The sequence below is a fragment of the Sturnus vulgaris genome, chromosome 2, assembly GCF_052056855.1.
Source record: "Sturnus vulgaris isolate bStuVul1 chromosome 2, bStuVul1.hap1, whole genome shotgun sequence".
Lineage (NCBI taxonomy): Eukaryota > Metazoa > Chordata > Aves > Passeriformes > Sturnidae > Sturnus > Sturnus vulgaris.
Genome location: NC_142244.1, coordinates 46,547,926 through 46,571,216, shown reverse-complemented (window position 1 = coordinate 46,571,216; position 23,291 = coordinate 46,547,926). Strand labels below are relative to the sequence as shown.

Below are 23,291 nucleotides of genomic sequence, written 5' to 3'. Positions count from 1 at the left end.
TGGAAGCGGATGAGCGGGCGCAGCGGGTTCCGGCGGAAGGGGCCGGGCGCGGCGCTGGCTGGCGGAGTTTCCGCGCCTTCGCCTGGGTGGCGGGGCGGCCGGCTGCACTCGGGGAGCTGCGCCCGCCCGTGCCCCGCTCCGCCTCGGGCCATGCTGCTGCCGTCCGACGTGGCCCGGCTGGTGCTGGGTGAGTGAGCCGGGAGGGACAGAGGGATGCGTGGGTGAGGCGCGGACCGCCGGCCGCGTCGGGAGGGCTCTGCCGGGCATTGTCAGCCGCCCGAGGCGCGGCGGGACACAGAGCCGGCTTCGCCCTTGACTCCCGGCAGCGTCTCTTGGTCCTCTCAGGCTGGGATTGTCACTGCCCGGGCTTATCCCGGGCAGCCCCTGGGCTGGCCACGCCGCCCCCTGCCCGGCCTCTGTCGGCCAGCGAACGCAGCTCGCTCCTGAGGGATTCGGGTCCTGAGGGACCAGGCCGCTCCCCGGCCGTGCCTTGGGCTCGGACTCTTCACGAATCCAAGGAAACGTGGTGGTCTCCGGTGCCCACTTGCAGACTGAGAGCTGCTGAGCGTGGCTTAAACAGGTCCTGATTGCAGGAGGAGTTCAAGGGTGACCCGAAATGCCAGGGAAGGCTGCGTTAAGGGTCAGATGGTTTTCTTTCCGGCCGCGTTTCACACTCACCTTTGAAGGTGCGCTAAAAGTTCAGGCGTGGTCGGAGTCTGTGGAAAGCACAGCGTAAGCGTGTTCAGGACAATGGCAGCAGACAGTGAATTTTTTTAATGACTTTATGCTTTGGGTTATTTGGATCCTGCCAAAGGTGAGAACAAATCGATGGTAAGCAAAAATATGACCCACGTATTTCAGTCCCACACGTAAGTACCTATTGGCACAGGTTGCCAAGATTTCCTGGCGGCTTGCCCTGTGAGATTCAGTTTTCAGTTGTTTACAGTTTTTTGAAATCCAAAGCCGTTAAAGCTGAATCTCTTTTTCAGTGTTCCCCGAGCACAATTTATTTTTAAATGCTACCTGAAATGTTATTTGCTACTGTCTTGAGAAAAAGGGCTATTAAGAGATGCAATTTTTTTATTATTGTGAAGTAACAGGACTTTTAGAAACTCCATGGACTGTAAAGGAAGATTTGAAATCATACAAGTGAAATATCTCATTGCACTCTTCCAGATAAGATTGGTGAGGTTACAAATTTCCAGGTAGAATGTTTATCTTGTGTGCTTGCCAGAGACTTGCAGAGGTAGTACACAATCTTGGCAACATCCTGTGTGCTGAGAATGATCCATCCTGTCCTGGGTCTGTTGTGGCGTGGAGCATGCATCATGTCTGGCAAACCTCTGAGCAACTTAAGGTTGTAGAACAGGATATTCCTTGTAACCATTTCTCTTCTCTAATAGGAATTCCTCTTCTGTGAGGCATCTCTGAATTTCAGTGGGTACACAGGCTTCCCAGTGCAGCTCTTTCATCTTTCTCCCCCAAGCCCCTTCCCAAATCTTTCTGGTGCTGTGAAGGCCGATGAATATTTGTTAAAGAAACAAAACTAAAATGATAAGCTGAGCTCGTGCACAGGAAAACGCATTAAAACATTTATCTTTTCCTAGTTGATAGAGTGAATGTGTACTATAAGTCAGACAGTTCTTAAGGTAGAACAAAATATTGAATAATTTCCATACATTCAAAACATACGTCACCTTTTGTGCCTTTAATTTGATTTTGGCAACCTTAGGGACCGCATGTCATTATACAGTGTGTGCACAAGGACTTTGGGTCAGCTGCACAGGCATTTTTAGCCTTTGGAATGCTTTATTACCCGGAAATTGGTGCATGTAAAACGTGCCTGTACGCAAGCATTCAGTCACCCCTTGTGATACTTGTGTAGTAGTAGGTTCAAGAAAGTAAAACTGCAACTTTTTGAGTAAGTGTTCAGGTAAGTTTGATTGTAAGAACAGTCATACCAGCACAGATCAGAGCTCCACTGAGCCTAGTACCCCATCTTCCAGCCTGGACAACAGTGAGAGGTAATCGTGTTTACCAGAAATATACTTTCAACCACTTGTGGCTTGAGATTTTTTTCCAGAAAAACACATTTGAAAAATTAAATAGGATATTCTTTCGTTAATGTTTTCTGTCAGATAGGGCCTGCTCATACATTGTGATTAAATTCATGGTGGTTATTCCCAGGCTGTGTTTAACTTTCAAGTTTGCCTGCTTGTTGAAGACATGAACATGGGCTTGAACATTGGAAATATGATTTGTTTTCTTTAGCTATACTCAGATCTGCTGAAAGATACTTGTTTTCATTTAAACTTAAAGGGCACATTTTTCTGCAGACATTCATGAACTGAAGTGTACTATTTTGGGGGTCCACAGATAGATATGTAAATATATCCTGCATTGTATAGCTAGGCACATGTTTTATCTTATCTTAGAAACGTTCCATGCTAAGCTCTGCTAAGAATGAGAAAGAAGAAACATTTTCTTTGTGGTTCTTTGTTCTAGAATCCTTCATTCAGATTGGTCTATTTCTATCTTTTCGTGTTTAAGGTGTTCGAAGATTAAAGCAGGGTTAAAAAGTTTGATTAAAACAGAACATATTTGATGAGGAATGGAATTTTGGAAAAGAAAACTTTGTCAGTACATTTTCTGTGATGGTAACTACTGAATGTTAGGGTGTAGAGAGCACAATTTGCATCTTAATCTATCCTAAAATAAAATTATTGTAAGGGAGGGGGTAAAAAGCATTTTCTGTTGTTAATTTTTGTACAATGCCAATATTTTTAATAAATCTTATTCATTCTGGCAGCAGCTGTACGAGTTCTATTTTGAAACAGTACAATGTGTGGAGAATTACTCCTACATAGCAATGCATTTTATTAACAAAATACCGTCAATTTCCATTTAAGTATTAAATAGAGTGGTTCAGCCTATATGAGAGTTTGTCAGCCTTCTGAGCCAAGAACTTTTATTTTCTTGTGTGTACTAAAGATAAACCAAAACTTGTTCATATTGCCTCACTTCCAGTCTCGAATACTTTGTAAATACAGTGTAATTCCAATCTTTATTTTTTGCTCTTCTGGGTTTTAACTGTTAAATATCTGGTAGGACCATATGTTTTATCAAAATAACATCACTTTCCTTTTCTTACGTAGAAAATTTTATCTAATTACTCCAACGCTGCATGTGGATTTGATACCTATTAAGCAGAAGTAATGAATGAAATAGTAAAATTTTCCATCTGATTTGTTGCAGGCTATTTGCAACAGGAAAATCTTCAAGCTACCTGCCATCAGTTTATTCTGGAAAGTTCAGATTTGAAAGAATATGCAGAGCACTGTACAGAAGATGGATTTATTCCAGCCTGCTTGCTGGTGAGTTTGTATTTGCAAAGCAGAAAGTTACATTGTCTTGCATCTATGGAAAACAATACTGGAGATTTCTCAGTGTAACAATTAATTCTCAAATGCTTAAAATATTTGATATTTGATTTGTTTCTTGTTTTTTCATCCTGTGATATTAGCAGTTATTTGGTTTCTAGTATTTAATCTTACTGAGAAACATTTATGTGTGAAATATACAAACTGTTTTTAGCATATTATGCTTAGTCTGCCTTTGAGGTTGATTTGAGGTTGATTTACAGTAGGATGTTGTCACAAGGGTTTTACTGATTTCAGGGCTGCTTTTGTAATCTACTGAAGCTCACTTTCCTATTCTAGACATTGCAGCCGACAATGTTCCATTTCAGGTACATTGTAAATATTTAGGTAAGGCACCTCACATTTATCTAAGTCTACCAAATTTTATTGACAAAAACTGTGTTCAGCCTCCTCTGTTTGGTATCATCTGCATTGTTCTGGATGAAGGGTGTAATTTTGGGTGTGTATAAGTAGTGTGTAGACACATCTGTAGATACATGTGTAGAGCTAGAGCATAATTGGATAGTTTGCATTTTTAACAAATGTATAAAATGGAATTTTTACTGTACTATGCAAATTACAGGGTTTAGGTATTGCTGTGTATCAAACTTTTCGTGTTTATGTGTGTGTCCTCTTCATGTTTCCTTTTTCCTTCTTCTAGTATATCAGTTAATTTCATGGTCTGGAATTTTGTCCACAGTATTCGAAATTTGTGGAAGTCTTTTCTGAGATCCAAGGTGCACCTTCTTGATGCACCTATTCAACACCTATAAACTAGTGAATTTATTTTGCTTACAAGTGTTTAGTCATCTGCCTTTTGTGGTAGGGAGTTGAGAGCCAAGCTATGGCCAGCAAAAAGTAGAAAACCCAAATGTAAATAGATTATCCAGATTAATAAAGCATTTTTGTAATCATCCTTTTCTCAATAGAAATGTTTTTCCTATTATTCACGTGAAAGTGTTGTCATAGTATCTAAGATAAAATTCTTACTGCAGCTCAAATACTTGCAATAAAGGGCTGTGTTTGTCATGTCTTGTAGAGTTCCCACTAGTAAACAAGACAGGAAGGTGCAGCAGATGATAGTGGTAACTTTAAAATCTTAATTGTCTTTCCATCACCTAAAATAACAGGACAAATAAACATGATAAGGTTTAATTTGTGCGAGTATCAAAAATTTTGCTTCAGACAGAGGTTACTTCACATCTGCATCTTAGTTTCCAATGTGATACATACTCATTAGTCTGTTACAGCTCTTTATCATCTAATTTTCATGGTTTTACCATAATAAAAAAGGTGAGTGAGGTCAGATAGCTGGAACTACCGGTGTTGTGCCTTGAGATAGAGTACTTCACATTTTGGGTACATAATAGGATTTTGCTCTATTGATTGCTCTCTACCAAGTACAGTCCCTTGTGCTGAGGGTCAGCATGGTGTGGGCTGCTAAAGAACTCCTTAAATATGATGGGATACAGCAGATGAAGTAGAAGTTATTAGTGAGGATTCTAAGATCAGTTGTTTTTTTTTCCAGTCGCTGTGTGGAAAAAACTTGACAACTATTCTGAATGAGTATGTAGCCATGAAAACAAAAGGTAAGCCTTTAGTATGAGTTGTTGTTTTATTTTTATTTATCTTTTGTGAACTCCTTGAGGAAGAGGTATATGATCTAAAGGTAATCCACCATTTAGGCTACAATTTGAAGGTTACTGTATTACACAGCCACTACATCTAGTGAGCAAAAGTAGTTGATTATCTTAGTTTGCATATGGCAGCATATATTTTCACTTCAAATGTGAGCATTTCTATATCTCAAAAGCATAGAGATATAATAAAATATGCAAAATGTATGGGTTTATGCTTGTAAAATTATACTGTTTATTGTTTATACTACCAATATGAGAGGAAGTGCTTATCTCTCTGGTGACCAGCAACAGAATGTGAGAAAATAAAATGCAGTGTCAGGGGAAGTTCACATTAGACCTTAGGAAAGGGTTCTTCACTGAGAAAGTGGTCAGTGACTGGAACAGGCTACCCAGGGAAGTGGTCATGGCACTGAGCCCTGTCAGAGTTCGAGGAGAGTCTGGACAATGCTTTTAGTCACATGGTAGCCCAGTGAGGAGCAGGGAGTTGGGCTTAATGATCTTTACAGATCCCTTCCAACCTAAGGTATTCTGTGATTCCATTAAATAATCAGGAGGAGTCCTATGGTATGGAATAGTTCTTGTCTCATTTTTAAGACTAACTAAAATAGTTTCAAAACTACTTAATATTTTGTATGAATACTATAGACAGAGTTGGAGCATTTGCTGTTTTTGAAAGCAGTTGTCAAGCTTCTGAATGTTGCCAAATCTTACAGGTTTTTGATATCTGTTGTATGATCATATTTTAGTGGTGCTTTGTTTTAAAAATCATATATGGAACATTCTGAACGTTTTTTTCCTTTCACACTAGATTTGACCGAAATGGTAACTAAGACGCAGATGTACTTCCTTCAAAATGCTTTGTACTTGGCATCTTGAAAACTTAGTAAATTGAACTGTTTATTTACCTTTTCCATCACTTTAAACTTCTGTGCTTCAAAAAGACCAAATGTTTTTACCTGTTTGGGTAATATCATAAAATAAACTATTACTTTTTAAGGGCCTGTCTGCCGGGTTATAATTTTCAAAGGCAGAAAAGTGACTTGGGAATATGAATACCATTTCCAGAAGTGAGTTGGGGGGTTAGCAAGGGTTAGGTTAACATGTGTTTGCTGAGGAGTCAACACCATGTGCAAATTCCTCCAAGAATTATAGTCATTAATTCAATTTCATCAAGGCTTCTAAACCAGAACTGTATCAATCAAAATTCTTTAAATTAGGAATTAGGGCTCTCAAATTAATAGAATATTAAGAAGGCAACTAGGCACCTAAAGTTAGATGATGTCTAAAACACTCCACAATAATTATTTTGCTTGTGACTTTACTTTTTTCTCAGCATATATCAGTTTTGGGCATCAATTTCTTTTTATGGTTCATTTTAGAAACAACAAATGAAGTTCCAGCAATGATGTCATCTCTGTGGAAAAAATTAGACTATACACTATCTCAGATCAGGTAATGTAGTTTTGAAAACCAGGAAGTAATATTTCAGTCTTAAGAGTGAGTCCCTATATTGACCAACTCCCCTTATCACTGGATGAGAATGGTTTAGCTCTCTTGTTTCTTCTGAGAGACAGTGAAAAAGATGGGTATGTGAGAGTTGATAGTTGAGCAGACATTTGAAGATTTTAAGGTGGGGCTAGCAGATAAAGAGGGCGTTAGTGTGAGCATGTGGCCTTCCTGTAATAAAACAATATACAATGACTCATTTAGAATCTGATACTTTTGTGGTTACTTGATCAAAAATGAAACAGTAAGCTTCATTTGAAGGACCTGTGACCATTGTTGGAAACAGTAAAAATAGCAATCAATAGATTTTTCTGAAGGAATGTGTGGTTAGGACCAGACTGACATTAACCATGTGATAAGTACTGTCACACTGCGTAGCTGCTTCCATTATGCTCCATTAATTTATGTCACTTGTTTTATTTTTTAGGAGCATGCAGAATTCAGATTTCAGATTTTCTTCTAATCAGAGGAGTAAGTAACTGAGTCCATTCTATGGGATCAGTAGGTTTTATGTTAAAATTATCTGTTTAGCGAAAAATAGGAGTCTTCTGCAGCCATCAGTAACACGTCTGTTGTCTTCACTGTGGTCTGTGGATTACTGTAATGTTCAGGAAAGGAAAATAAGAAAAGCTGAGCTTTTTGCAAGGGGCTTGAATTCTCTATTATAGCATTTTCTCTGCTGAAAGAAACTTTTTGGAAATTTACATGGTTAAAAGGTTTAAAAAGTGCTGCTTCACTCCTGAAACTGCTGACTTAAATTGTGGTTCATAGGTGAACTAAGAACATAGCCAGTCTAATTCTAATGCAGTTGGATTTCTCTAGAAGAGGAACATAAAAACATATTACAGTCTTATAGCATTTGTTATGTATACAAACATATATCCAGCCAAAATACTAAAACGTACTGGTTGTATCTAGAGTTGTCTCTTTCATTACAAAAGCTGAAAATGAGCTATCAACAAAGAAAATTTGGCTTGCTTAAAAACAAGTTTTTCTCTGTAGTATTTTTACTGTGAGATATAGCTAGTGATTGTTCCTAGATTAGAGATTCACTGGATTGAGTGGTGTTCTGTTTTTTAATTTTTTTTAACAGATTTTGTGTGAATATCATCGGTCTTTCAAAATTCCTTTGTCATATATTTTCATCTTGTCTTTATTTCCAGTACGTACAAGAAGTGGAATTGTAGAAATGAAAAGGCAGAGAATGCTTCAGCAGTCAGCTCCTGCAAACTCAGGACTGTTGTCAGTAGCTCATCAGTCAGGGCCACAGAATTCCTCGTCTGTTGTACCTCCTCAAGTAATTCACAGGCCAACAATAAATCAAAGCATGCCACAGACAAGACTGAATACACTGTTTGTGAACCAGTCACAAACTCAAGAAAACAAGATCAACGGTAAGTTGCAAAAATTTTTGAACTTTTTTTCAGTGAAAAATCTATGGCTGTCAGTGGAAGTTTTCTCAAATCAGGGCTAATCATCTTCCACCAAAAAGTTCCAGAAAATTCATGCTTTGTTGCCCAGCTCTCCAGACTGGTTCAAGTGATTAAAAGAAAATAAGTGCCCAAAAAAGAGATGGCTCTTGCATACTTGCGTGCCAATGTGAGTTCAGAGATAATTTATGGTTATTCTGTTCTCTGCTCTCAATCTCACCCAAATAACTTGTTTCATCAGATAAGGATGATCCAGATTAAGTGGGTATCTCTTTCAGCATATGTTTAAATGTTTTAATGGTCCTTATTTCCTTGATAGTACCAAATTAGTTTGTATGACTTTCCAGGAATTGGTTGGAAGATAGAAAGTAGTGTGTAGATCTCGTAGTCCTGTAATAGTGTCACTGGAAAAGGTATTGGCATCATGACTTCTTTTTTTGTTTGTTTCCCTCTGTAAAGCAGGAGGTCTCATACACATTCAAGTTCCAACATCACAAGAACGAAAGCTAAATTCAAACTTGCTTTCTCCGGGAAGGCGAAAAAGGTAAACAGGGATGTGGGTTTGGTTTTGGGTGGGTTTTTTGTTTAATTGTTTAGAAATTATACAGTGTTCTAACCTCTAGTGTAAATTTTCTTCATTGGTGAAGTATTTCAAACTCCACCTGTAAGATCTGCTGAGGGAGGCCAGTGTATGATGTTCCACAAAGGAAAGGAAAGTCGAAGAGTTTAATAGTAGATTGATAGGAGGCTACTTACGTTTCTTTGTGTACACTCTGTCTTTACTCCAGTATTAGACATAGGCAAATAATCTTGGAGCTGAGACTTGGTATTCCTTCCAAAAGGTCCTTTTCAGTTATGAAAATTCTTAGTATTGATAAAGATGTGTGTTTAACTTTGCAAAACGATTGAGTTGAGTACATTTTGTCAGAAAAATATAAATATTTGCACTGTAAGTTGTGTGAAAAACTTGTCTTACACTAGTTTTGCATTTTTTATTCTGTGATTCAAATGTCCATTTTTCCCCAAGTCTTTCCTAATCGGTTTTGATTTTTTTTTAATGTAAGTAATAGAAGTAATTATGTAAGTAATTTTAGTGCCACGGCTGATAGATGTTTTCAGAAGAGCCTACACTGTCTCCTATAAAAACATTACGTTTCCTATTTATCATCTAAATTCTTACAGAACCTAATATTTGTTTTCTTCTTTGAAAATAAGTGCTCCTTGTTTTCAGTGGTAATGCCGAAATCTGATTTTGAGTTGCAGTTAATTAGGGTCCATAAACTGGTACCACCAGTTAGAGTAACATGTAGTGGAGGGGTAGTAAATGCTGAATAGTGGGCATGGAATTCAGTTTGCCATTGGGCTGTTTACCTGCAATCTCTAAATTTATAACTTCTGTAAAGGCAGACACAGTAGATGCATAAGAGGTAATAAAACAGGTATCAGCATTTTCAATTTGTAGTTAATTTTCTGGCAATTAAGATCTTTTGTTTGCTAAGAAAGAAGAGAAGCACTTGATTTACTCACCATTATTTCTACTGTTTGCAATTTTCTCATTAACTGCATCATAAATTTCCTGGAATGTTTCAGTGAATCTCAGAAGAGGAAAAGTATTGCAACGTCTGGACCTCTTTCAGCAACTAGAAGTTCTCAAGACTCTGAAGAAGCAGTAATAGAAAAAGAAAGTGAGCCGCTAGAAGAATTAATTGATGGTAACTTCCCAGTGAGTATATGCCTACAGAAGGTATTTACATTTGAGAAACAAATTCAAACTCAAGAGAACTAGTCTTTAGCATATTTTTCATCTTGGATTTTACAGAAACTACCTTTAGAAGATAAATATATTGGTTTGAATTTGAACTAGCTCTTGTGTGTACTAAATGCATAAAGTTGACATGGCTATGTAGAGTTTTGTTTTTCTTGGTTTACTTGCTTTGCTGAAATACCTGTAGGCTGTCAGAATACAGTAATTCTTTAGAGAATGGAAACCAGAAGGCACAATAAGCCTTGCTATACTTTAGGAAAGCAGAAGTACAGGAATGTTTTGGGTTGGTTTTCAAAGCAATGTAATGCAGTGACATATGACTCTCAGTTTGAATTGACTCTCTCTCTGAATTGATTTTTTAAAAAATTATTTTTTTACCGATCAGTCAGAAATTCATGCTCCTTTTCTAGTGATGTTTAAAATAGGGACCTGACCACTTCAAAACTGTTTTCCAGCAACTGGTTATTGAAAATGCCAGAGAAAAAATCCTGAGCAACAAATCTCTTCAGGAGAAGCTCGCTGAAAACATTAACAAAATCCTGGGGAGGTAATAAAAGGACCTTCTAAACTTCATATGTATTCTTATTTGATTTATTTTGAGTTTTGAACTAATGACATACGTGTTGCAGTGATGGCAGTGTTGCTCAGGCCCCTAAACAGACAGACAGTGGTCCCACAGAACAGGAGACTTCAATTGATGAAATCCTTGGACTTCAGGTAGGTGTAGATTGCCCTGTTCACATTATTTTTAATACCAGACATGTGAGAATGATCAGTTATGGGAACTATGCTGAACCTCTGACATCTGAGGATATTCTCTCCTCTTCCTATCCTTTCTTTTTGTTTGTTTGCCAGCACAAACAGCTGAGCCTCCCTGATGCTCCCTTCTGTGCAGAGGCAGCTCTGCAGTTTCCCTTGCTGGCTGGACACTGGTTCTGCAGGAGCTCATTTTGTGCCTGTTTAGCATTCTGAATTCATTCCCAGTGCCTGTCTAAGGCAGCATAAGCATGCAGCAGGGTCAGAGCCAAGGGAGTGGGATTGCTTCTGGCAGTAATTAGGTGGTAACCTTACACTCAGACTGGATTTAAGGCACCCTGTCCCAGGCATCAGCTGCCTGCTTCTCACTCTATCTTTCATACCAGTAATTGGCTCCCAGCTTCAGACTGAGGATCTAATCAATAGCCTTAGAGAAGAAAAAATAATATAAAATACCTTTCTGTCTCCAAATAAGTTTAGTCTGATCTGATTCTGTGATTTGCTCCAAGATAATCATGGATCATTTAGTGTAGCAAGAGAAATTATTTTTGGAGCCTAAATAATGATGCTTTTTCTTCAAATTTAGTGTTTTCTTGCTTTTGGAGGAAATGCGCATTCTGCTTCTACAAACTAAACATAATTGTAGTGTTCTCCCTTCATTCTTCTATACGCCTCAAGCTGACAATCAGAGAATTAAAGAGAACTTTTGATGAGGGAAATGGCAATCTTCACAGCCCTCATGAAAAAGGCATGACAGTAGAGGTAGTTCCCTGTTTATGAAGTAGAGGTGTCTGGTTTATACATGCTGTTCTGCTGCTTGGGGATTTTAGGTCAATTGTCAAAATAGAGAGCTAAAAAGCTATATTCCATTCTTCTGAGCAGAAATAAGTCAAAGCAACTTCTTGGAGTTACTGAGATAAAATCAAGGATATAACATGGAATATCCACCCTTGAAACCACCCTACCAAAGGTTGGAGAGTGCTTAGAGGGTCTCCAGAAAGGCAGGAGAAACTTTGTATTTAATAGCTTGAGTATGTTCTGGATACTGATTTTATTCCTGGGCTGCCACAGAACAAGTCGGCTTTAATCAGGAACCTTAGAGCACTGTCCTATGTAGCTGGGCTTTCCAAATGCTTTCCACAAAGAAGTAGGTGGAGGCTATATTACAGACCTTGTACTGGGTGTATGAAATAAAACTCCCATTTGCTTAGTGTTGGCTTCTAGATACATTATATATTCAAACCTAAGAAATTAGGATTAATTTGGGGATTTTTTTTTTACATGTGGTTTGTTTGTACAAGATCACAGCATCCCTACCATGTGCATGAGCTTCCAGTGTAGCCCGAGATTTAGTCCTCCTTTTTGGTTAGTGCTGGCCATTATGCAGAAAATACTCCAGTACACACATGGTGGGGTAATGTCTGACAGACACATTTGGGTTTTGGAGAACCTTCTTTCTTAAACTTCAGTCACTAAGATTTTTTTAACAGACATTAAATTTGTGGCAGAAATGTTCCCAGCATTAGTCTTTATGTTTCTGTGCTGAGGAGCAGTAATTGAACTAAAAACAATCTGAAAGGAAAACAATTCTTGTCTTTCTTTTTAAGTTATGGAAGTAACTGTCTAACAGTTCTGTATATCATGTCTTTTCTCAGGGTGAAATTCATATGTCAGAAGAGGCTATCCAGGACATTCTGGAACAGACAGAATCAGATCCAGCTTTTCAGGCTCTGTTTGACTGGTTTGATTATGGTAGGCTATATTGTACTCAGTTGTACTGTTACTGTAAAGCATCCTCAATAATGAGCTTCCCCAAGAATTGCTTGACAAAGCACAGAAATTCAGCAGGCCTTTTGCAAGAGAAATGGCATTGGTATGCCTTAATACAGAATTAGATTCTTAGATACACTTATACACAGCTATAAATACAGCATTTTCCTGTGGCTGGTATTCTGGGTTTGTGCTCGCTCAGTGATTGTTTTATTGCTATTATTTTAGACTCTCTAGGTCTGAAGGATGATAGTTTATACTTCTTTGCTGTTGTAAAATTTTCAGGAGTAGCCTCACATTAACCATGAGATTTTTACACTGTGGTTCATTTAAAAGGTAGCGATGACATGTATGTGGTAAACTACGTATTTAACCATTCTTCATGCTTTATTTTGAAAATAGGAAAGAGCAAGGTAAACAAGAACTTACCAGCTGGTATTTCTGGTCGGAATGGAGTAGAAAATGAAATCATGGTGGGTGAGGATAGCCTGGAAACATTTGGAAGCTCTTTAGGAACAGAAGAAACTAACAGATGTAGGTTTTTGTTTTTTCTCTCTAAGATTTGTCTGTTTTTACTGTGAAAATATTTTCAGACAATTTATACATTTCAGAATTTTGTTTTTTCATTGGTAATATCCCTATGAACATTTGCATTGCATGAACAGACAGATACACCTGGTTTATTACAAAGTTTCAATCTGTTAAATTTACCGGCAGTTCCATCTGTGTACTTAAAAGTTTTACTTGATAAGCTCCTTAATGCAAGGAGACTATCAGTAAATGGATACTTTGCAGTATCCATTGTGGAACACATAAAGAGAATATTTTCCATCTAGCCATATTGATCTTTTATCTCTATTCTGTAATGTATCTGTTAATTAATACACAAAAAGAGTGTTACTCTGGACAAAAAGCATGTTAGTCTGTCTCCACCATTCTTAACAATAGTCCATGAGTATCAGGTATTTAGTGAAAGTGTATGAGAAGTAGAGCCAAGAGGTTTTTATCATGAGGTGGTTTTTGTGCTTCTGGAAATCTGATGTAGTGACCTGAACTATTTACATGTTATATGTGTATTTATTAGTAATGTACCAACTGATTCTCCAGATTATCTAGTATATGTATGCTTTATATATATATATTCCATTCAGCTTGAATATAAGGATGAGTAATATTATTCCCACTTAGTTTCATGTGAAACAGTTCTCCATTGAACTGATAGTTATTTCTAAAACACTCTAAAAGGATCAGCTATTCTAATAATTATTGGACTAGTTTATTCTGTCTTTTACAGGTGATAATTCTAGAGAACCACTATCCTGTAAAGGCTTTCAATTAGGAGAAGCATCATGTGCCTTGAAGACAAGCATTAATGATGATGATATGGTTAAGAAAAATCCAGAAAATCCAGCCAGTGAAGAGCTGCATGCAAACTGTAGACCAAGGAAGCAGACTGAAGTACTTACAGCCATTACCCCTGAACATATTAGAGAATTTGAAATTGCTTTTGACTCAGTGTCTGGTTTGACTGAGCCTAACAAGGGACCGAGTTCTGATAGCAAATGTAATGAACACTGTGCAGACACTTACATTACGAAAGAGTCATCTACATTAGTATCTGAAAGTGAGAGTGCTATGGAAATTGAAAAAGGCCCACCAAGTGATAATTCTCAAAGTAGTCCTAATTTAGAATATGTTCCTTCTGGTACTCCAGAGATTCCTTTGATTTCAGTGGCAGGGGATACTACAGCTGGTGAAAACAAAACTGATTCTGGAAGTAAATGTCCGTTATCACCAGATACATCACTGTCTGAAAAAAGACTTCCTGGAAGCCCTTCTCATGGGAGCCCTGGCCACAGTGCACTGCTGAGACAAAACAACTCATCCATTTCTAGCCCATCAGCAGATGCAGGAAAAGAACAGACTGTAACCAATGATCCAGCTGCCTTGCCTGGTGTTTCACAGGAGAACTCCAGCCACCCCTCTGTCCATCAGGACCAGAGCACACAGGCAGACTGTGCTGCGGGATCTGCGGTGGACATCACGGATCTTGACAAAACCGAGTTGCAGCTTGAAGTTGTTGACACTGCTAACAAAACTTACTCAGATGATCAGCATACACTTGATAAGCCTTGTAAGAAAGATTTTAACCTCCCTTCAGGACTGTCAAACACAGAGGGTACACAAGGAGAGATGCAAGAACCTTTATCTTCTACAAAAGGAGACACTGATAATTTATATTTCTCTTCTGGTGATAATGCATGTACAGACATTTCTATAGTGTCCACTGAAAACAACCTTACTACCTCTGAAATATGCCACTCTCCTCTCCCTGAAACTGCATCCTCAACAGATGAGGCAGGTACTGAGGCCAAAAGTATAACCAGTGTGTCTTCTGGTAGTCAACCAATGGATGTTGATCCTTCTAATATAATGTCCCTCAAGATCATCATCAGTGATGATCCATTTATTGCATCAGACACGGAGTTAAATAATGCTGTTTCCAGCATCACAGGAGAAAATTTGCCTACTATAATATTGTCATCTCCAGCCAAATCCCCAACCAAAACTACAGGCCTACCCAAATGTCTGACTTCAGAAGACACAGAAAAAAATGTGGATTCAGCTCTGGCAGAGCAGAATCTTCTTGTGCTTAGACCTAAGGATCCTGTGGTCACCTCAGTTAACACTCAGAATGAAGACTGCACTGGATTTTCAGTTGCAGGTTCAACTCCTCTTTCCAACGAAGGGGGGTTTATACAGTTGATGCCAGCCACAAGCACAGCTTTTGGGAATTCAAGCAACCTTTACATAGCCACCTGTATGACTGATCCAGCAACCTTGGGCGCAGCTGTAACACCATCAAATGTAGTTGTATTGCCTGGCAGTTCTATGCCACTGGCTTCCCAAGCTCCAGCTGTACAACAGTTGCGGACTCCTCCCAGATCCAGCAATACATTTCCAGCAAACCAGACTGTCTCCCCAAACTTCCCACAGGGTAATCTCATTATTAGAAAATTAGTGGGAATGTGGTGTTTATCCAGTGGTCTTGTTATTTTTGTTTTTCCCCTAAGTGCATTAAAAGTAAACAATTTTTAAACTGCTCTGTCTACCACTTGAAACTATCCAGTAGTTACTTTTTTTTAAGTGTATCAGTTGCTAGTAGAAATGAAATAAAACTACCAGAAATTATTGATCAGGCTGGTTTGAATGAAAAAAAGCCTCATATTTCAGAAGTTTAAATTATATAATTTTAGCAGCATTAGATGTAGGAAACATATTTTGGTTTACACTGGAAAAGATTCCATTACTTTGGCTAAATAAAACAGGTTTTTATTTTAATAAGATTGCTGTTATAAATGGAATGCTTTGTGGTTTAGGTATCCCTATTTTGTGTTGATAACTGGTAGATGTATCTAGCCCTTCCCAAATCACTTCCTTGGTTTTGTTTAATTTTTCAAAACCTAGTCTGCATTAGTAGTACACTTAAGTAAATATGAAAGTATAACGTTATTTCTTTCCATGATTTAAAATATAGTACAAGCATTTTTATTACTACAGCAATAAAAATTTTGAGTGCTTTCTGAAATGAAAAAAGGGCTATAAACCAGCTGTAGACACCATTTAGATTTCTTTAAAAAAACTAAGAACTTTTTGGAGTTACCTTTGAATTTCTGTGTGTAGTCATTTCATTGAGGTCAGAGGCCAGTGCAGTCAGAGACCAGTACGTGCAAGGTCTTGGGGGTGACAGCCTTTTCTGTCATTAGGATTTCTTCATGAAACTGTTGCCTTCAGTGCGTTTTTTCATAGAGAGAGGAACAGTTTTCTTTCACTTTAGGAAATGTTCTTCCACTTTTCAATTAATGTGCTAGGATAGATTCCATATTTTGTAATTCCCATGTATCTGGCTGCCAAATAAGAAATTTAATGTTGATTTTACTGATTTTTATAAATGACTTTAAATTAAAATTTAAACATTAAGATAGCTTGAAGTTTATCATACTTCAAGCTTTATTTCGACATAACCTCTTACAAAGGAAAACAGACTTCAACTAAAGAATTCCTTATAAACTAAAAATAAAACTGGTGCTTACCCTATTTTCTAGTAGTAAACTATAGCAAGGACAGTGAAGTTTTCTAAAAATCCAGAGCTTTTCTTCCACAGGTTTTGACAACACATAATTTTAAGAAATCCTGTCTTGAAGCTTTTCTTTTCACTGAAGTGTTTTTAGTTTCTGTACAGTCTTAACACTTTGGTATTTTTTAGGTTCTGCCATCATAATTGCATCTCCAGTGCAGCCAGTTTTGCAAGGGATGGTGGGAATGATACCTCTCTCCGTAGTAGGACAGAATGGAAATACCTTCTCAGCACCCACCTGCCAGGTAGCACATTGCAAACAAAGATTGTCAGAATCAAAGCTGGAGTGATAAAAAGTGTTTTGGTAAATTGTAATAGAATATTTTTATTCTTTCAAGGTTCTTCACATGCCTGTGGCTAATCCAGTGTGCAATGGAAGTGTCCCAAAACTCCCCATCCCTCCCAAATCACAGAAGATTCCTGGAGCAAGAAACAAGACTAATACAGGTGCCTGCCTTGCCTTCTTGAGAGGGGCAGAAGAAAAGCAGAGGGTTCCAAGAACAAGTCAGTTCTAAGTAAAAAAAGTTTTATAAATATCTCTGCTTCTATTCCTGGCAACTGCTGGGCTGTCTTGAGACGGGTCTGTACCTGCATTTAGTGACTTTGTTTGCTTATTTTACAAAGAACTCCCAACATAAAACATAATTTCAGTTTTGACATCAAGCTTATTTCCAAAATGTAATGTTTCAAGGCTGTCATGGAGTTTTAAAAGTTTACTTTTCTTTATTTTTCTGGTTATTTCTCATCTTGTTGGTTTTAAGTAGTTTACTGCTGCCATTGGAACCAAGCCACACAGTAATATTAGATAGAAGATATTAGAAGAGCCAGCAGTTCTAAAAATTCATTAAGGAAAAACATTTATTAGAAATGTTACATGTTTATATAGAGTTGTACTGTACTATCTGTTTTCCTTTTGCCCTTTCAGGTATATGCTTCTATATATTCTTTTCATTGAGACCTTGCATCTTTAAATAGTTAATTTGAACAAGACTAGTTATGTTCATTTCTCAGTGTTGGGAAGGGGTAAAGAAAAATAATTGAAAATAGAAACATTGAGTTATAAGGACAACTTGTGCTTTAGCCTATCTGCCTTTTTAAAAAAGAGTAGGCTTACACATAAAAGTGAAAATAGAATGAAATTTCTCATTAAGGTAAAAGCTAGGATTGTATAGTAGCTTGCATTCTGGTTTGCTGATGGATAGCTGAGAGTTCCTTTTATTAATTTCCTTCTACTTGAAAATCCCCATTATGCATTTTTAAGTTCGGGATAGTTTGTTTTGTCTTGTCTGGGCTGTGTATTGTCTAAGTGTAGACAGCAAGCTGCTTCTTTGTTATTAGTTGGGGACCTTTGCTAGTCTAATAATCAGTAAAGTTTAAAATTATGAAACACTGCAGAGTTTGTTGTTGGGTTTTTCTTTATTGGTTCTCTGTCAGGTGAAATGTCATTGTACTAACTGTGAAATTATTTACCTGTTGTTCATTAATACTTCATCTGTTGTTCCAGGAAAACTGGTACCAAATGTAGCTGAGCCTTTGAACCATGCAAATCCTCGAACACAGAGGTCAGTAGTGCTAGGTATTGAAACTTGCTTTCTTTTTCCTGTCTTGAATTTCTTCATCCAGCATTGGTGAAGAGAAGAGGGTTTTTTTAGTAGTGGCATAAGCAGTACCCCCTTTCCTGCTGCCTGTCTGCTCGGATTGTTGATGCAGATGTGTGCAGGGATTGGTGTGGCCTGTGCTAGAATTGTCTTTTTACTGTTCCTGTGTTAATTTTGTATGGCTTTGTCTCCATTGTCTCATGTCTCAACTGTCAAATAAAAATGGTTTGAGCAGAATCTGAGCTAGGAGAATTTCCTGTTACATTTACTGGGAGATTTAAATTACAAAAACCTTTGATTTTTTTTTTTCAGATGAGTGGTACCCGTTGTTTTGTAGTGTAGTCTCGTTGCCTTTACCATTCTCTGACCCATATCCAGTAGAGTTTATTAGATTGAGTTCTGCATCTGTGTTTCAGCTGTGTGGGTTAGAACTATCCATGGTCATTTAAAAATTGAGAACTGAATGCAGAACAGCATGCTAACTTTATATGGATGAACATAACTTAATTTCTAACTGGGGTAGGTACTAGGTTTCTGTTGGGCAAATGAGAGAAGGAAGCAAGGCTGCAGTAGTAACTCACCATTAATGGACTTCTGAAAGAAAAGGATGTTGGAATGAGCAAAAGAGTGTAAGAGGAGATCAGAAATTCAGTTTAAATATAAGAGGTGAAATGATGTTTTTTTTGAAAAATAGCACATACTTAAAAAAAAAAACTTATTTAGAACTCACTTAAAATGTTGGACAAGTGGAGGTAAAACAGGAACATTAAAGTCAACTTATTAAAAAATCCCAACCATATATCAAGTTATACCATATACATGCATGCAAAAAGTACTGATTTTTAAAAACCACAGAGGCAAGATCTTGGATAATACCATTTCAATAATTCAGTTTTCTGTTAATTTTAATTGATCTCTAAATGTATGTTTAGCATAGCAAAGAGAGCAAAATCTTCCCCGCAAAGAGACATAATTTCTTATTTCCACTTTCTACCCTCTGTCTCATCTCAAATTTCATGGAAATAAAATAAACTGCTACCACTCAGACCTTCTGTACCATTTCAAAAGTACCAAAGTTAGCATTCCAAACAGTTGACTCTTCCCCTTAGAAATCATAGAGGTTTGTGTGCAGGGAGAGGGCCTTACAGGCATAGCTGAATGATGCCAGAGCTTCTCTTGGAAATGCAGCACAGGCCAGGCAGAGGGCACAGGCACAACAGTGGTATGAGCTGACAGAGCAGAAGCATTTTTCTTTCCACGGTGCAGTGATGGCTTTTTCACATGAACGGGGCAGGTTGTCAGGTGGAGATTACATCCCAGGGAGTTTGGGTGGTGGTGTCCAGATGCCCACTGGAAGCTTTTTGTCTTGCTCAGTATCCTGCCATGCACAGCAAGTGTGTAGGGAAGAGTACAATGCACACGATTATGTTGTCCAAAATATTCTGGCAGCCTCTTAGGAATTTCACCTCCAAGGATTGCAGAAGTAGGAGCCATGAGTAGTATTCTGGGATGGACTGTCCTGTCATGAATGTGCTCAGTTTCTTCTTAAAGTCAAGTAAACTACCAGCATCCACAAATATCCCAAGGTAGAAAAGTTCCCAGGTTTAGTTTCATGCAGTGTACAGCCCTCCTTGTTGTGTTTTGAACCTAATACCCGTGTTATTTCATGCTCCTAGGTTTTCTACTGGAAGGTACAGCAGGTAGTTTCCTTTTTGTGGGCTTTCTTCACAGAGTTCTGTTGCATTTCCCCTTGGTGATCTCTCCTTCCAGGCTGAAGAGCCCCAGTCTACCTAATTGTTCAGTGTACAGGCTCTGTTTCGTACCTTTTGCCAAGAAAGCCTTCTCTGGGCTTTCTGCAGTTGTCATTCCTTACTCTTGGTCTTTATGTGTTGATAAAATATTTGTATTTATGATGGAGAGAGCTTTTTTTGAGGGATGGGTGGGGACTTCCAGCTAGCTGAAATTAACTTGCCCAGTAAGAATAAACATGGCAATGAAATGTTTTCATCTGGTTTTCAGGACTGGAAATGGGGACAAACTTACCAGTGCAGAACCAGGAAAGAAAGTGGAAGAGAACGTACCTGTTGCACCAGCAGAGAGCACAAGCTTAAATTCAAGACAGAGTGAGAGTCACAGGAGAGTGCTTTGCTTTGATAACTTCCTACCCACTCCAGGAGGAAACGCCCAAATTCAGGCTACTAAGAGTTCATCCCAGAAAGAAAGAAACGAAAACCCTTTATTTGCTGTTGACTCTGCATCCTCCTCCACTAAGGCACAGGTACCAAAGAGAGAGAAAGACAAAACATTGCCCAGAATTCTGTGTAGGCCAGAAGTTGGTAGCAACAGAGGTACATCTGCAAAGGAGCCACAGCCTGAACGGAAGGTGGCAGCTGCGGGACTTTCATCAGATCCCTTCCACAAGACGACAGCAAACAAAGAAAATGAGTTACGAAGGGATAGTGATGAAAAGCAGAAGAACCAGGAGACTGCCAAACTCTCAAACGGCCAACAAAGCGTTGCCTTATGGAATGAGAAGGCTGTTGCTTCGGTACAAGAGCTGAACAAGAAGCAGGGGTCGCTGTCAAATGGGGCTGGCAGTGGCAAATCATCGGTGTCTGTTTCTTTGTCCTCGAAGGAGCAGAAGCGCGAACCTGCTAAAGCTTCCAGCCAAGGCCTCGGCCTGCCCAGCCCGTTCAGTAAACAGTGCATGGAGATGCTGCAAGACATTCAGTGGCAAAGCCCCTCTGGAAAGACAGTTGAAAACGGAGAGCTGCCAGTACCCCGGACGCCGTCTGGAGTCGGGGACAGGCACACGGATGACACTACGGACAGCGTCCGGACCCCGACGTGCCGGCGCTTCAACGAGGAGAGCACCACGCCCCGCATCATGGTGCCCCCTGCCACGCCAGACCTGCCCGCCTGCAGCCCGGCCAGCGAGACGGGCAGCGAGAACAGCGTCAGCATGGCCGCACACACCCTCATGATCCTGTCGCGGGCCGCCATCGCAAGGACTAGCACTGCCACCCCCCTCAAGGACAACACCCAGCAGTTCAGGGCCTTGAGGAGCACCGTCAAGAAAAGGAAACTGGAGGACTTAAATGAGGGGGAGAGAAATTCTCGATCCGCAAATAGAAAAGACCTTCAGAGCTCTCCAACACCAGCAAAAAAAAAGAAAATCAAGGCAAGTACAAACATCTGCTTCTTTTGGTTAGAATTCTAAATATGTATTGGGGTATCTTCATGTATACTACTTGTAATGGAATGGTCAGAGATGCTAGTGCAAAGCCCTGACATCCTATTTACATTAGCCAGTTTTTCCAACTTTGTCTCTTGAACCTACTCTGAACCAAGCTTTCTTAAGCTTGGTTCAGTCTTCAGATACTCACAAATAACTCCTACTTACTCTAAATAGGCACCAATGACAATTACATTATTTCTCCTAAAACATGAATGAGTTTCTGAGTTTCTAGGTGGAAGCCAAATTCAAAGAGTTCAGGCTGTTCTTGCATCCTTGTTTAGTACTTGCAGTCTCTGTCGTATGCAGCACTGTGCCTTTGACTTGAGTATTTAAGGGCAAATAGCCAAGGTGTGAGACACAAAAAGGTGTCTTCGGATATAAACAGATGTAAATAATCAAAAAGAAGTGTAACTTCGTAATTCCCATACGTAGTTTTAGCATGCTCCTGAAACACCAAGACTGGAAAATGCTCCATTCCACAGAGTGGGGACACATGTGAAGGGCACATGTCAGTGTCTGAGTCCTGGGGCAGATCTGTGCAGGGAACAGCTGCAAGGTGCATGGAAGGATGAGGAAGAAAGGAATGCTTGCAGGCTCTTCAGTTCCCCCAGGTTCTTTTATTTAACACAGTTGTTACTTTCCTCTCCTACAGAAAAAGAAGCTCCCAAATTCTTTTCCAGCAGGAATGGATGTGGACAAGTTCTTGTTGTCTTTGCATTATGATGAATGAACAAAAAGAAGTTGAAGTGGGGCCATTTGAAGCTCAGTGGAGCAGTGCTGAGGTATTGCATGGGAAGAGAAGTTAACTCTAAAGGGCAAGTTGCACTTTCAGTGCACTGAAGTTTCACTTTATAGCAAAGTTGTGCTGTTTCTGAAGCAGGTTGCAAAGTGTAAATATCATTGAGTTGGTATGTTTATTTTTGAAAAAGCACTTGCATAATTATAGAGCCATTTAAATTGCAAAACTGTAAATTGTGTAAATGATATGTAAGAAAGATTGTACATTTCCTGTTAGACCACGTTGTCTGTGTTCTGCTGCTTTCTCTACTTACCCCTCCAAAGTGCTCAGCCAGTCTGTGAAAAGGTGGTGCTTGTCACTCACTACTCTAAGATGGGGCAGCTACCTTGGCCACTGCTCATTGTTTTGTTGTATTCAGCTCTGACTGGCTTGTGCTCACACTCTCTTGTTTTGTAACTGTTAAACCCGTGTTGGAAGGCTTTGAACAAAATTACAAAAATACCAATAGCTGAACATAAGGCCAGAAAAACCTCAAAAAGCGTTTCTCATCTGGTGGAGCTTTTCCCAGCCAGAACTTTAATTTGGACAGGCCTCCTCTGTGTACAGTATTTGCTATATAGGCTGTCATTCAAATGCAAAAGCTGTTTTCAAGCAACATACATTTGTGTGGGGTCATGCCTCAGTATGAATACTCAACTAAAGCAACAGCTAAACAAGAACAACAATGTGTTCTAATGCAAAAGTCAAGTCCCTCACCTTTCAGTTACACCGCTGAGAAGTTCTACTATCAAACTCTTATATTTTTAGCCAGACACGGATAAATCTGCATCTGATTTTTCTGTTTAACAGAAAGGTTGTCATAGCTATTACACAGACCCTCTCCTAAAGGGGTGCAGGAGGAGCTCAGCCTACATTTTGCTGAATGAGCATACCTTGCTCCAAAACTGCAAAAATTTCTCTACTGGTATTTCTTCCTTTGTTCTCGAATTCTTGATGTCTTAAAAAAAAAATTGCAAGTTTTCTTGTAAGAGATCTGTACAGCAACAGGGCAATGTTTCAGATACAATACAAGGATTCCTAAGGAACCAAGATTATGCAGTAGATGTTTATATTAAACCCATCCAATAACTAAATACTGCATAGCATTTACAGCTTGAATAAATATTTTTGTTGTAATAAAAAGTTATGTGTCTTGCTTAATGTTTTTAAGTCCACTAAACAGCTTTTCAGATACTGAATGTATAAGTCTTGTTGGTCAGTTGTTTTTGAAGATAAAGAGTCCAGTATTAAAC

The 23,291-nt window shown here is 38.9% G+C and overlaps 1 protein-coding gene across 5 annotated transcripts; it reads left to right on the top strand.

Moving 5' to 3' along the window:
- Positions 1 to 9: 9 nt before the first annotated feature.
- NPAT (nuclear protein, coactivator of histone transcription) lies at positions 10 to 23,181 on the top strand. Of its 5 annotated transcripts, none has more exons than XM_014877643.2 (18): positions 10 to 187; positions 3,256 to 3,374; positions 4,948 to 5,008; positions 6,439 to 6,511; positions 6,993 to 7,036; positions 7,729 to 7,959; positions 8,455 to 8,539; positions 9,586 to 9,718; positions 10,216 to 10,307; positions 10,390 to 10,477; positions 12,172 to 12,268; positions 12,689 to 12,820; positions 13,581 to 15,284; positions 16,554 to 16,669; positions 16,763 to 16,928; positions 17,929 to 17,986; positions 20,042 to 21,203; positions 21,913 to 23,181. In XM_014877643.2, exons 1-18 carry the CDS (start codon positions 10 to 12, stop codon positions 21,988 to 21,990), a joined length of 4,617 nt encoding a protein of 1,538 aa, XP_014733129.2. In that variant the 3' UTR covers positions 21,991 to 23,181. The 5 variants fall into 5 exon arrangements, with proteins under 5 accessions (XP_014733129.2, XP_088015562.1, XP_014733130.2 ...); XM_088159436.1 differs by having other exon boundaries at positions 57 to 187; positions 8,458 to 8,539; positions 16,763 to 16,871; XM_014877644.2 differs by having other exon boundaries at positions 57 to 187; positions 8,458 to 8,539.
- The last annotated feature ends 110 nt before the right edge of the window (positions 23,182 to 23,291 follow it).

What these genes read in the sequence shown, in the direction of transcription:
- NPAT (XM_014877643.2), top strand. Translation starts at nt 10, where the DNA reads ATGAGCGGGCGCAGCGGGTTCCGGCGGAAGGGGCCGGGCGCGGCGCTG. An exon ending in AACAGAAGAAACTAACAGAT is followed by an intron (nt 12,821 to 13,580) that starts GTAGGTTTTTGT and finishes TGTCTTTTACAG; the next exon opens with GTGATAATTCTAGAGAACCA. An exon ending in CAAAAAAAAAGAAAATCAAG is followed by an intron (nt 21,204 to 21,912) that starts GCAAGTACAAAC and finishes CCTCTCCTACAG; the next exon opens with AAAAAGAAGCTCCCAAATTC.